Below are 12,137 nucleotides of genomic sequence, written 5' to 3'. Positions count from 1 at the left end.
TATATTTCTGCTTGTGTTTTAGGGAGGTTGTAGTTTAGTTGGAGGATTAGGGATTTACATGTTATCCTTGAAAGTTGTTTTAGGTTAAAGATTTCTTGTTTTTCTGTGTGCCTTCCAGTTGGTTCCAATTTATGGCAACCCTAAGGTGAAGCTATCATGGGGTTTTCTTGGCAGGTTTCTTCAAGGGGGGTGGGTGGGTTACCATTGCCATCCTTTGAAGCTGAGAGCATGTAATTTGCCCAAAGTCATCCAGTGGGTTGACATGCCTGAGCTAGGATTTGTACCTGGTTTTCATCTGTAAAATGTTGCAGGGTATGAAATAGTGATTGGTTCCAGGACCCCCGGTGAATACCAAAATCAATAGATGTTCAAGTCCCATTATATACAACGGCATAGTAAAATGGTGTCCCATATATTATATATATAGTCGACCCTCTATTTTCACGGGGATCTGTTCCTGACCACCACCACCCGTGAAAACAGAGTTTCGCATATATTCAAGCCTCACTGGCTTGCATATAGGTGCGTGGCTGTAGGAGCGTGCATGCGTGTGCCATGGTCACACACCCCATTATTTCCCCTTCTGTTTGCCCCTTGCGCATAAGCATGGTTTCCAAAACCGCGAGAATGGACAGAGGATTGTACATACCTTTGTGAAATATTTTCAAGCGGTGGAGGGTTGAGTCCGTGGATACAGAGGGGCAGCTGTATGTGAAGCCAGACTTGAGATATGCCACATTTTCTCTAAAAATGCTGTTTATTTATTATCTTAGTTGAGAGACGTTCTCATTTTCTCTCTCTCTCTCTCTCTCTCTCTCTCTCTCTCTCTCTCTCTCTCTTCCCTCCCCCAGCATCTATGTATTCTGAAATACAAAGAGAGAGGCCCGGTATTGGTAATATCATGGCTCATCCAGACTATTTTGATGGGAACCCTGATCTGATCAAGCCTAAAAAGCTGCTCAATCCTGTGAGAGCCTCAAAAAGCCACCAAGAACTTCACAGAGAGCTCCTTATGAATCACAAAAGGTAAGAAGGAAAATGGCGACATATTTGCTTAAAATATTATACCTCAAGGAATGTCATAGAATCATAGAGGTGGAAGAGACCACAAGAGCCATCCAGTCCAACTCCAGTCTGCCATGCAGAACTGTAGAATTATGAAGAAAAAAGAAATCACTGCAAACATGAACCACTAACCCTTACAGTTTATCCCACTTGCAAATGCTGAAACATATTTTTCAACCCTACAGTGCAGAATGTTCTTTTCTGCCAAGGCTTTGCTCTGTAGCTAGGAACATAGGGTAATGTCATGTGTCTTCCTGGGGACCACTGGTATGTAAGGGTTCATTTACACTGTAGAGATAAGAGATAATGCAGTTTGACACCACTTTAAATGCTGTAGCTCTATCCTATGGGATCCTGGGTTATATCATTTTACAAGGACTTTTGCCTTATTTGCCAAAGAGTGCTGGTCCCTCACAAAATTATAAATCCCAGAATCCTGTAGGATGAAGCCATGTCAGTTAAAGTGATGTCAAACTGCATTATTTCTACAATGTAGATGCACCTTATGATTTGCAGAACTCCAGAGCTCAGAGTCATAGGAAAGAGAACTATGAGAAAAGAAGAGTCAGTCAGTTTTGGAAGGAGGCTCTCAGTAACCCAAGGGGCTCCGTGGTACTAGTATTCAGAGGTCATGTTAGTCTGGATTTGTATGCATTTTCTCACAGACATCTTTCTCCCTGTTAGTCTCAAAGGTGCTACAAGATCCCTTTTTCATCAAGGGACTGGAATTATTTAAAGCCCCCTTCAGAAACTGCTTACAACTTTACAAGTTTTCCTTCACAGACATGAGGATTGGGAACTGGATATTTATTTTGGTGGAAAGCCCTCAGTGTGGGCAAAAAATATAATAGGGGATGGAGAACCTGTGTCCTTCCTCATATTTCTGGCTCCAGTTCCCACCAGCCCCACCTAGCCTGGCCAGTGATGAAGCATAGAAGGATTCAAGTTTCTCTCTCATTATATAGGGACTTTTTGTGGTAAGCAACACTTGGGTGATCTATTGCTTAGTGGTAATGTCTTTGTATTAAATTATAATTTTATTTAAAAACAAATAATAAAAAGGGCTACATGGTCAAAATAGGCTCTCCTGATACAGAGTTGGATTATTATGTTCCATTGCGAATTCTGAATTCCTGCTCATGGAGTTAATTGGATTGGCTCCATAATGCCCAATAAAGTACGGGACACATGGATCTTTTCTTTATCAAAATCTCCATCCTTACTATCTCACGGCCCAGGATAACTTCCATCAGTCAGTAGAACCCTAACACATGCAGCACTGTTTATTTTACTGGACTTTTATCCCAGGCATTAGGTATTTGATCAACTGAGGTTGAAAAGATGGTTTGTGTCTGTCATCTGTCATTAGCCACAGACACATTCAGTAAACTATAATCTGAAATGAATGGGCTGATAACATGGGGCAGCCTGTGAAATGAAGCACGTATGGATGCCTCGGGGGAGTAACCTTTGGTTTCTCAGCAGGGCAACTCCAGAAAGACAAGATCCATGCAGGTGATGTGATTTACCCAGAGGATACTTGCAGTGTACCTGTGTTAAATCACAAGTGTACAGAACATATACTGCTGGAACTAAAGAGTGACTTTTGTTGAAAATGCTTTCCTTAGCCCATTGTGAGAACTAATTATCTAATGCTGCTGCCCTAAACACAGCAATTTGGACAAATATTTTGAGTGGGACTGGCTTCTAAATAAATATGCATAGGATTGTGCTTACTTTTCAACTATCCCAATTCTGGCAGGAAGAGTATTGATTAATTACCTGTCATCCAGTCTTTTCAGCTTCTTTTAAAATGTCCCATATTATCTCCCCTCTTTTTTGTACAGTTGGCCTTCCATATCCACAGATTCAACTACAGCTTGAAAATATTTTTTTTAAAAATACATATAAATTCCAAAAAGCAAACCATGATATTGCCATTTTATATATGGGATACCATTTTACTGCACCATTGTATACAATGGGACCTGAGCATCCATGCATTTTGGTATCCATGGTGGGTCCTGGAACCAAACCCCAGCAGATACCAAAGGCCCACTGTAAATAAATAAATTTTCCAAATTCTGGTTAACAAAAAAATATACAAGGATGGCTTGGTTAATGGGGTGCAAGTAGTGGGATCCTTCCCTCCTGAAAACTTCATTTTAAACCCAAAACCTGCTCCAGGATAGGTTTTGCCCAGTAAATATGCCTGCACAGGCACCCCCAATTTGGTTTTGTTTGAGGTCAGACAGACAGTTTGTCGATATCTTACTTGACTCCTCAGCATTGCTGGCCATGCCACAATCCAATTGCAGCTTGCTGAGCCACTTTCATCTCACAGTATCACCTAACATCAGTGCAGAACTGCCTTCTGTCATTATCTGCTACCACCTTTTATATCATTAGTTCTTGGATATGTGCATGAGTGAGTGTCTTTATGTGAATGGTGATTCCCTTTGGTGCATAAATAAAACTACATTTGGACTTGCATTCTGGAGTTGCTGTTTCTCAGAACCAATATGCATAGGGGCAGTACAGACCACCCCTTTTGGGGCAGTCTGTAAGCGCCTGTTTTTGGTCTGCAGCATTGCTGTAACAACCAAACCGGCCGGCAATGTTGCGGACCAAAAAAAAGGGCTGCATGGAGCGGCTCCTTTTTGGGATGTCATAAGGGCTGCATCGCAGCCCTTACTACATCTCTTCCTTTGCATGACATGTGGGGCGCTGTGATGCCCACACATCATACACGCACACCCCAAGTCAAAGAATGTAAACCATGATCTGTTCTAAGATTTCCCAAACCCTGCAAGAAGGTATAAAAGAAAAAATGAGGCCATTTGTAAAGATATTTCTGCTAGACAAAAAGAGGAGGTTAAAGGAGGTGATAAATATCCTGTTTCCCAGCAGCCACTACTTTTATTTGTTTTACAGAGCATGTTTGTGTTTGAAAAAGCAAGCAGAGAGCAGTTAGCACTTGCCATTCAAAACTGATAATGCAGGAGAGGAACTCAGATTTATTTTTAAAAGCCAATGGAAAGCTTATCATAAGATGAACAAGGATGATCAGATGCTGATTTTCTTCTTTTTGTCAATGTATTTATTTGTTTAATACAATTATTCCCTGTCTTTCAGTGGAAAACGTCCTGTTGAGGCAGCTTGCAGAAACTTAAAACAAGAACAAAAAAATGCAAACCAAATTATAAGCACCTAGACCTAAGGAAGTGTGTTAATATAACCATGAATGATACAGAATGTTTTGTTGTTCATTGTTGCGTCCCTTAAAATGATTTCCGATTTACAGTGACCCTAAAGTGAATCAATCATAGGGTTTTCTTAGCAGGTTTCTTCAGAGGAGGTTTGCCATTGCAGAGATTTATCCTGGTTTATCCCAGGTCTATTCTTACCAGTTATTCACACAGCCAACAATGCAAATCTTTTAGGTAAACTTGGGGAAAACCCCTGAGATCAGTTAACCTGGGTCAAGTAGGTTTTTTGGCAACCCCCCCTCCCCCCCCCCAAAAAAAAAACCCTTACTCTGGTGCATTTGAAAGGCAAGCATGTGAATAACAAATATTCAACCCACATTCTAATGGGATTACTTTCACCGTCTGAATAACCCCTAGTCCCACACTCAAACCACTACAACATGCTGGCTCTCTGGCAGTAACAGAAATTATTTGCAAAGGAGAAAGAGACATTATTTGTCTTGAGTGATACTAAAGTTGGAACAGTGGGGAAAGATATTCAGCTTCTGCGGTGCTGAAATCCAAAATGGAAATGGATAATCATAGAGCAAACAGAGATACCCAGGGATGATTTTTAAATGGGGGAACACCAATACCTGAAACACTAATTCTAGAGTCATGCATGTGATTACTGATTAAATTACTCCCCCTGCTGGATGAAAGGAAGAAATGATCTACACTTTTTTAAAACTGGGTGATCTTAATAAATAAGATCAATTGTATACTTCATTGAAACTGATTATTTATTATTGTAGTTCTTTCATCTTATTTTTATGGCTACACCTAGATGATCATAGGACAATAAAAAAATTGGTGAAACATCTTTGCTCTGATGGATATGGATCCTGGTATGTGTAGCATAGTTTGAGACTATTGAGATTATCACACTGGGCAGGAGGTATCGCTCCCATCCTTACCCTGTCCTTATCACATCGACACTTACCCCATCCTTCTCCTTTCAGTGACACCGCTCATTGTATTAACATGAGTTTCCATTAATACAAACTGACGGGGCCATTCCATTTCAAGGATGGGACAAGGATGGGATAAGTGTGATGTCATTTGAAAATCTTATTGCAATTGTGTGATAAGAACATGCTAAGAATGGGATAATGACAATGTCGTCTGAAAATCTCTGCGTGATTGGGTGGGAAGGGCGGGACAGGGACAGGACAAGAACGTCCCGTCCCCCCATGTGATAATCTCCAAAAGTCCAAAACACACTGCAGAAATAGTCCAGTTTGAGACTGCTTTAACTGCCCTGGATGAATGCTAGGCAATCCTGGGAGTTGTAGTTTATTGTGGCACCAGTGTTCTCTGTCGAAGAAGGCTAAATGTCTCACAAAACTACAGGTCCCAGGCATTGATCCAAGGCTTTTAAAGTGGTCTCAAACTGTGTTATTTCTGCAGTGTGTTTTGGACATATGACTCAAAGTTTGATTTCCCACTTGACCATGGGACACATCGGGTGACCTAGGGCAAGCTGCATGCTCTCAGCCTCAGGGGAAGGCAATGGCAAACATCCTTTGAAGAAATCCTGCCAAGAAAACCCCATGATGGGTTCACCTTAGGATGAGCATAAGCCAGAATCAACTTGGAAGCACACAACATGAACAACAAATTATAGGCACCCAACTGATCCACCTTGAGGCTTCCAAATGTCTTTTTGTTGCCATGCAATTGTAGGAACCTCACAAGGATTTATGGGTCTCTTGCTTCTCACCGCTTCTTCCTGGGGAATGGAAGCTCTGCTGTGCTCAGTCAGCCAGAATCTATGTAAGAAGACCCCTTGCAGCCAACTCTCTGCCACTTCCTATCATACACATACACTTTCAGACAAGCTTCACTGTGAGGAAGATCTTGCCAATGCAGACCACTCTTTTTCACTTCTGTTGCAGGTTTCTCTGGAAGTTGGATTGGTAATGGCAACCTCTTCCTGCCAGGGCTAGTCTGGTGCTTGAACAAGTTGCATTTCTCTGTAGAGTTTCTGCATGGGAGGCTTATTTTCCCCTAGAACCAGTACTGGAAAACCCAATTTCCTGCTGAACCTGTGTTCCTTTATGTGTTTGCAGCCCCGTTTTGAAGTACATACATTGGTATTTAGAACACAGACAGTATATACCCTCCAATATTCCACAAATAAAAACTTGGACAAATAAGTAATTTGATAGATTTCAGTTTGCAAGAAAAAGAGAAATATGGGAAGAAATTGTAGATAAATTACAGCGCGTATAAATAAATATAACTATTATAGATATAAGTATTATATTTATAAATATTATAACATTTTATATTTATAAATATACATAATATCTAAATTATTTTTATATTTATAAATATCAATATTTATTTATATTTATATTATTGTATTCTATTTTAAATGTATTATATTGTATTATGTCATTGTACATATTGTGGAAACGATATGGTATCATATATTCAACTGTTTCAAACATGTCCTATTGACAAGAGTAAATGTTGGGAGAAAGGAGCATGTGACTGCATAAAGTTTTCTCTTCCAGCACTTAAATTCAATTTCAGTTTCTGCATTTTCTTCTCTCCATCCATAGAGGATTAGGAGTGGAAAGCAAACCAGAACTTCAGCGGGTGCTGGAGCATCGGCGACGAAACCAGCTGATACGACAGAAGAAAGAAGAAGAAGAGGCAAAAAAATTAAAGTCTCCTTTTGAACAAGAGCTCTTGAAGAGGCAACAAAGGCTGGAACAGGTAGGAAGCCATTCTGAAATTCTAAAATCATAGAATCTTAAAGTTGGAACGAACCACAAGGGATATCTAGTCTAACCCGCAGGAATACACAATGAAAGCACTCCTAAAAAATCCAACCTCTGTTTATATACTTCCAAAGATAGTGAGTCTACCATATAGTTGTGCATATAGTTATTTTCAATAACACAGACCTGTGATTTTTTTTAAAAAAACACCTTTTTTTTCAGCATCGTAGCTGTTTTTAATGTCTTTTGGGGTGCTGAATTCGTAAAACACAATAAAAATGTGTTTCACCAATTTGATATTTTTATCAATTCAGTTTTGATCCCTACGTGCAGACTCTGATGTTCCAGTGCGATTTCTTTCAGTGCTTTTGGGTGGATTTTTGTGTCTCATATCAGCAAACTAAAGTGTTTTGAAAGTCTGTTAGACATAGGCGCGTTACAGACTGCCCGTTTGGAGTGGCCTGTTACCAGCCCTTTCCCCGCCGGATCGGGGCCTCAGGTGCCACAACGGCAGCCTCTGAGGCCCTGATCCACCACTTTCCAGGCCGCGGGGAAGCTGCAAAAGGCCGCTTCCCCTCAGCCTGGAAAGGGGTGTCCTTGGGGCTTCAAGCCCCAAGGACACCCGGTGGCGGTGGGGAGGAGGAGAAAGGGGCCGCTTGGCCCCTTTCTCCTCTGTGTCACTGGCACAGCCATGTAAAGGCTGCGCCCAGCGATGCAAAGCTGGAAGGAGCTCCGAAACGGAGCTCCTTCCGAGGCCGCAGAAAGGGCGCCCTAGGCACCCTCGTGCAGCCCCACTACGTCACAACCGCGCTGCCTCGTGTGCATAGGGTGCCGCCATTTTGTACAGACTCGGTCCATACTAGGGTTAGGGGCGTCAAAAAGTGACACCCCTTCCTAACCCCAGTACGGACCCAGTTTGTAACGGGCCTTAAAGTCTGTTAGGCTGAAAGACTTAAACTCTTTCTTACTCTTTGCAAGATAATTCTATGAAGGATCACTTCATTCAATCACATATTACAATATAGAAATGTCAAAACAAATATAAATATAAAATCTGTTCCATTGTAGAATAGACTGTAGTGAAGATGTTTCCCCTCTTTGGAGATGTTTAAACAAAAGCTGGACTTTTTCTTAGAAGTCCTTGAGTTGTATTTTCCTGCATGGCCTGGGATTGTACTACTAATAATAATAATTTGTTTTATTTATATACCGCTATTCCAAAGATCATAGCGGTGAACATCAAGTAAGCTAATTAGCAAGTTACTAGTTGGCTTTTGCGGTCTGTTCTATGATTCCATGAGTCTACAGGCTTTCTCATTCTAACTCTGGATTCAATTTGTGACATGGTTTTGTGTTCTATTACCTTTTGCCCAGGATTCACAGGAATATCCTACAAGTTTTCAAATAACTATTTGGATAAATGGTTACAATCTGTGTTCTTCTCTCAGCAATGTGATTGTAGCCACAGGATTCCTAAGCCTCCAGCCTTGATGGCTGAGCAGCTGCATTTCTATCTTTATCTTATGCCATTTACCAGCTGTTAAATCCCATTGAAATCACTTGGAACACTAAGCTTGTAAACAGTTCCAGAATATTTCAGGTTTGTTTTTTTTTTTAATTAATCAGCCTAAAAGAGTGGGAGGTCCCCAACATGTTACCCATTGCATTCTGGCAAGATGAAGATTTTAATTATGCTGTTGATAAACCTGTGCACACATCACCTGAAGGCATAACATCTTGCTATGTTATCAACATCTTGCTCTGTTCATGCTTCTTTTGGTTAATACTGGCAGGTTCCTTCTCTCTGAACGTGCCTAATCACAGGCAATTCCCAACAATGCAAGACATGCCCTGATGTACTGAATGTTTCATGCCTTTAGGGAAGCCCTACATGAGCTTAGCTGGAAAGCTGCAGTTAAGCTTTTTTTTATTAAAACACATACCTGAAGCCCATTTAAAGGAAATGCTCTTGTATTTAATTAAGAGGTTCCTTACTGTCCGCTTTTATTTTCATGCCTCCTAATTATTTTTATTAATTATTTTGGTTTTAATCATTTCCAAAGTGGGATCAAACTAGTAGTAAAAGACAGGAAAATACAAGATCCAAATGTCTTTTAATTAAGAGCTTTTAGCAGCTGCCTGGCATTTTCTAATAAAGGTTGAGTCTCCCGTATCTGAAATGCTTGAGACCAGAAGTGTTTTGGATTGGGGGGTATTGGATTTTGGCCATCAACCAGTCTGAAATCCCATTGTCGATTCCTGGGAAAGACCACCAAGTCTTCATTACATTGCAAGATGTCATCAAGCACCTCCAGAGGCTAGTTATCAGATATAAATATTAGTTCTAAAACCTAGTCTTCTCATGCACACAGACAGCATCCATCTCTGTGCACACAGTTGTGCTCTGTGTGCACAGAGAAATTCTCCCATGCAATATGTCATCCTCAGACCTCAGTCTGAGCCCCTTCCATTTTCCATGGTCTTCTCTTCAGACAGGTAATTATCACCCCTCTGCATCCCTCAAACTCTGCTATGCAATTTCCATTTCAGTTAGCTCTGAATGCTATGTCTGTTTGAATTACTATCGTGTGTTTGATTGCACACTTGCTAATTTCACAATAAAACATTCCTAATTCATCCAAACTTGGAGTCCTCCTCAGTGAGTACTGGTATACACAGGTGCCAACCATCCTAAAGGTTACCCAACCTCTTACCGAACTTAAGCTGATTTATCTCTGTCAACATCATGGTTACTAAAGTGAAACTGACAGTTGGTGGGGACCCCTCAGTACTCCGACCTTTCTTTAGGTAACACTGTAAACATTGTCCCTCCCTGTTCATGGTGGTTTGACTGCCATATGAAGTTCTAGTTATGGTTTACAATATAAATTGTCAATAGCACATACCATGGTTTGGTGTGGTGCTTGGCCTGAATCAGGGGCTCTTGAAACCAGTCATCCTATTCATCATGCCTCTCAAATGACCATCGCCCTGCCTGTGTTAGTTTCCTGGGGAAAAATTGATCTCTCTGCAATTTTTTTCATGCCATACCTAATTTTGTTAAATATTTGATTAACACCTAGGAATTTGTCTGTTCTGTGCAATCATGCTGACCACATGATCACAGAGTAGTCTCTGACAATGCTGGCTCTTCAGCCCCCTATGGTCAGACACGACTTGTCAACCTTGTCAACAGGGAATACCTTTACATTTACATTTACCTTTAATTTAATTAATATCTTCTGCCTTTCTTCCACCAGCTGGAAAGGGAACAAGAGAAGGAGGAAGAAAATGAACCAGAATTTATTAAAGTGAAAGAAAACCTGAGGAGGACATCGCTCCTTACTGGGACCGAGAAGGTTGCCTAATAGGCATCAGCTGAGACCAAAGTGTACAAGAACCTTCTGCTTCTTTGAATACCTTCATACTGACATCTTTGTAAACAGTGGCCGTTTGCAGTCTGTGTCATTGGGGGCTACTTCCTGTTTATTAATGCTTGCTCCAATAGAAATCCCAAGAGGGGCATTTACATTGGGTAAAGAGTAACACCCAAAACAAATGTGCAGTATTCTACCAGTAGAGTACGCAGATGAGAAAACAGTGAGGGAAGACAGACTGAGTTTTCTTTGCAAGAACTGGGACCATGTCAATGCCCTTTCTCCATTGCTTATGATTAACCCTTGACCTAACCTTTTGAGATTCAGCATGTGTTCAGGATGGAAGCATTTGGGGAGTGGAACATGCTACGCAAATAGGGGTTTGTTAAATGCCACAATTTCAAGTTTCAAAATACTTGAAACACTGCTGGTATCAAAATCTCTAGTATGCTAATCTAACTGTTGGAAGAAGTTTAGAAAACCAGTGAGGATGGGGGGGAGCATCTGTCAGCAGGGAAAACACTAGCTATGTTTTAAAGCACATTTGTCTATACTTGCATGATCTGTGCTGTATCTACCACAACACCATCCAGCCAATGCTATTGTTTCAATAGACCACTGCAAGGTGGAGAAAACTTGGGATGCTTCCCAAGTTTGTAGAGAAAATTTTAATGCCTGGACTCTGAAATGAGGGGCAGGGATAGGCTGAACATGTGTCAGAGGAAATGTCTAGGGTCTGCAGAAAAGGGAGAAGAAATCACACGTACTGAACATTTAAATTGATTCACTTGTGTGTGTGTTTTAATGGCAAAGCCAGGATTGTTAGAAGGAGCCAAGAGAAACTGGGAAATTAGATGGTAAACAGTGCATGTGTGGAGGCCAAAAAATCATGAACAAAGGTTGGTTTGACATTGAAGCCCATTGAGGCTTTGTTTTTACGCACAATTGGTGGGAATTGGAATTAAAGGAGAAATTCCAGTGTTTTAATATAACATTATCTAGTGTTCTTCTATGAAGCTATACCTTTCCTCCTGGCCAATATCCAAATATAATGTTTACTCACAACTAAATCTTTTCCACTAAAGGTGCCGGCAGCTTCAATTAAAAGTTTATTTCTTGCAATTTCAGCCCACGTTATGATTTTCTGTTTGTTCTGTCCAGGGAACTAGTAATAAACTGATCTGTTTATTAGACTTTTAAAAAGACTCATTGAATAGCCTGAGTCAACATGGGTTTCAGAGAAAGAAGTCATGCCAGACAGACCTGATCTCTTTTTTTATATATAAAATTATCAGCTTGTTAGATTAAGGGAATGCTGTGGATATAGTATATCTTGATTTCAGTAAGGCCTTTGACAAAGTTCCCCATGACATTCTTGCAAACAAGCTTGTAGAATGTAGTCTAGACAAGGCAACTGTTACATGGATTTGTAATTGGTTGACCGGCCGAAGCCAAAAGGTGCTCAACAATGGCTCCTTTTCATCCTGGAGAGAAGTGACCAATGGGGTCCCACAGGAGTCTGTCCTGGGCCCAGTGCTATTCAACATCTTTATCAATGACTTGGAGGAAAAAATTGGGGTCATGCTTATCAAATTTGCAGATGACACCAAATTAGGAGGAGCAGCTAATACCTCAGAGGACAGGATCAAGATTCAAAGTGGCCTGAATGGACTGGAAAACTGGACCAAGGCTAACAAAATGAAATTCAACACAGA

General features: G+C 40.8%; 1 protein-coding gene across 3 annotated transcripts in view; it reads left to right on the top strand.

Annotated features, from left to right (window-relative positions):
* FAM107A (family with sequence similarity 107 member A) overlaps positions 1-11,544 on the top strand; it is a 79,800-nt gene extending 68,256 nt beyond the window's left edge. For all 3 annotated transcript variants that reach the window (XM_089518678.1, XM_089518686.1, XM_089518694.1), the window contains 3 exons: positions 852-1,026; positions 6,884-7,040; positions 10,306-11,544. In XM_089518678.1, the coding sequence (XP_089374804.1) occupies positions 852-1,026; positions 6,884-7,040; positions 10,306-10,413 (440 nt within the window). In that variant the 3' untranslated portion in view covers positions 10,414-11,544. The remainder of the gene's footprint in view (positions 1-851; positions 1,027-6,883; positions 7,041-10,305) is intronic.
* The last annotated feature ends 593 nt before the right edge of the window (positions 11,545-12,137 follow it).

The sequence above is a fragment of the Sceloporus occidentalis genome, unplaced genomic scaffold (genome assembly GCF_023333645.1).
Source record: "Sceloporus occidentalis isolate IW3139 unplaced genomic scaffold, rSceOcc1.0.p SCAF_1, whole genome shotgun sequence".
Classification (NCBI taxonomy): Eukaryota; Metazoa; Chordata; class Lepidosauria; order Squamata; family Phrynosomatidae; genus Sceloporus; species Sceloporus occidentalis.
The sequence above is the reverse complement of the archived record's forward strand: the minus strand, read 5'-3'. Positions and strand labels throughout refer to the sequence as shown.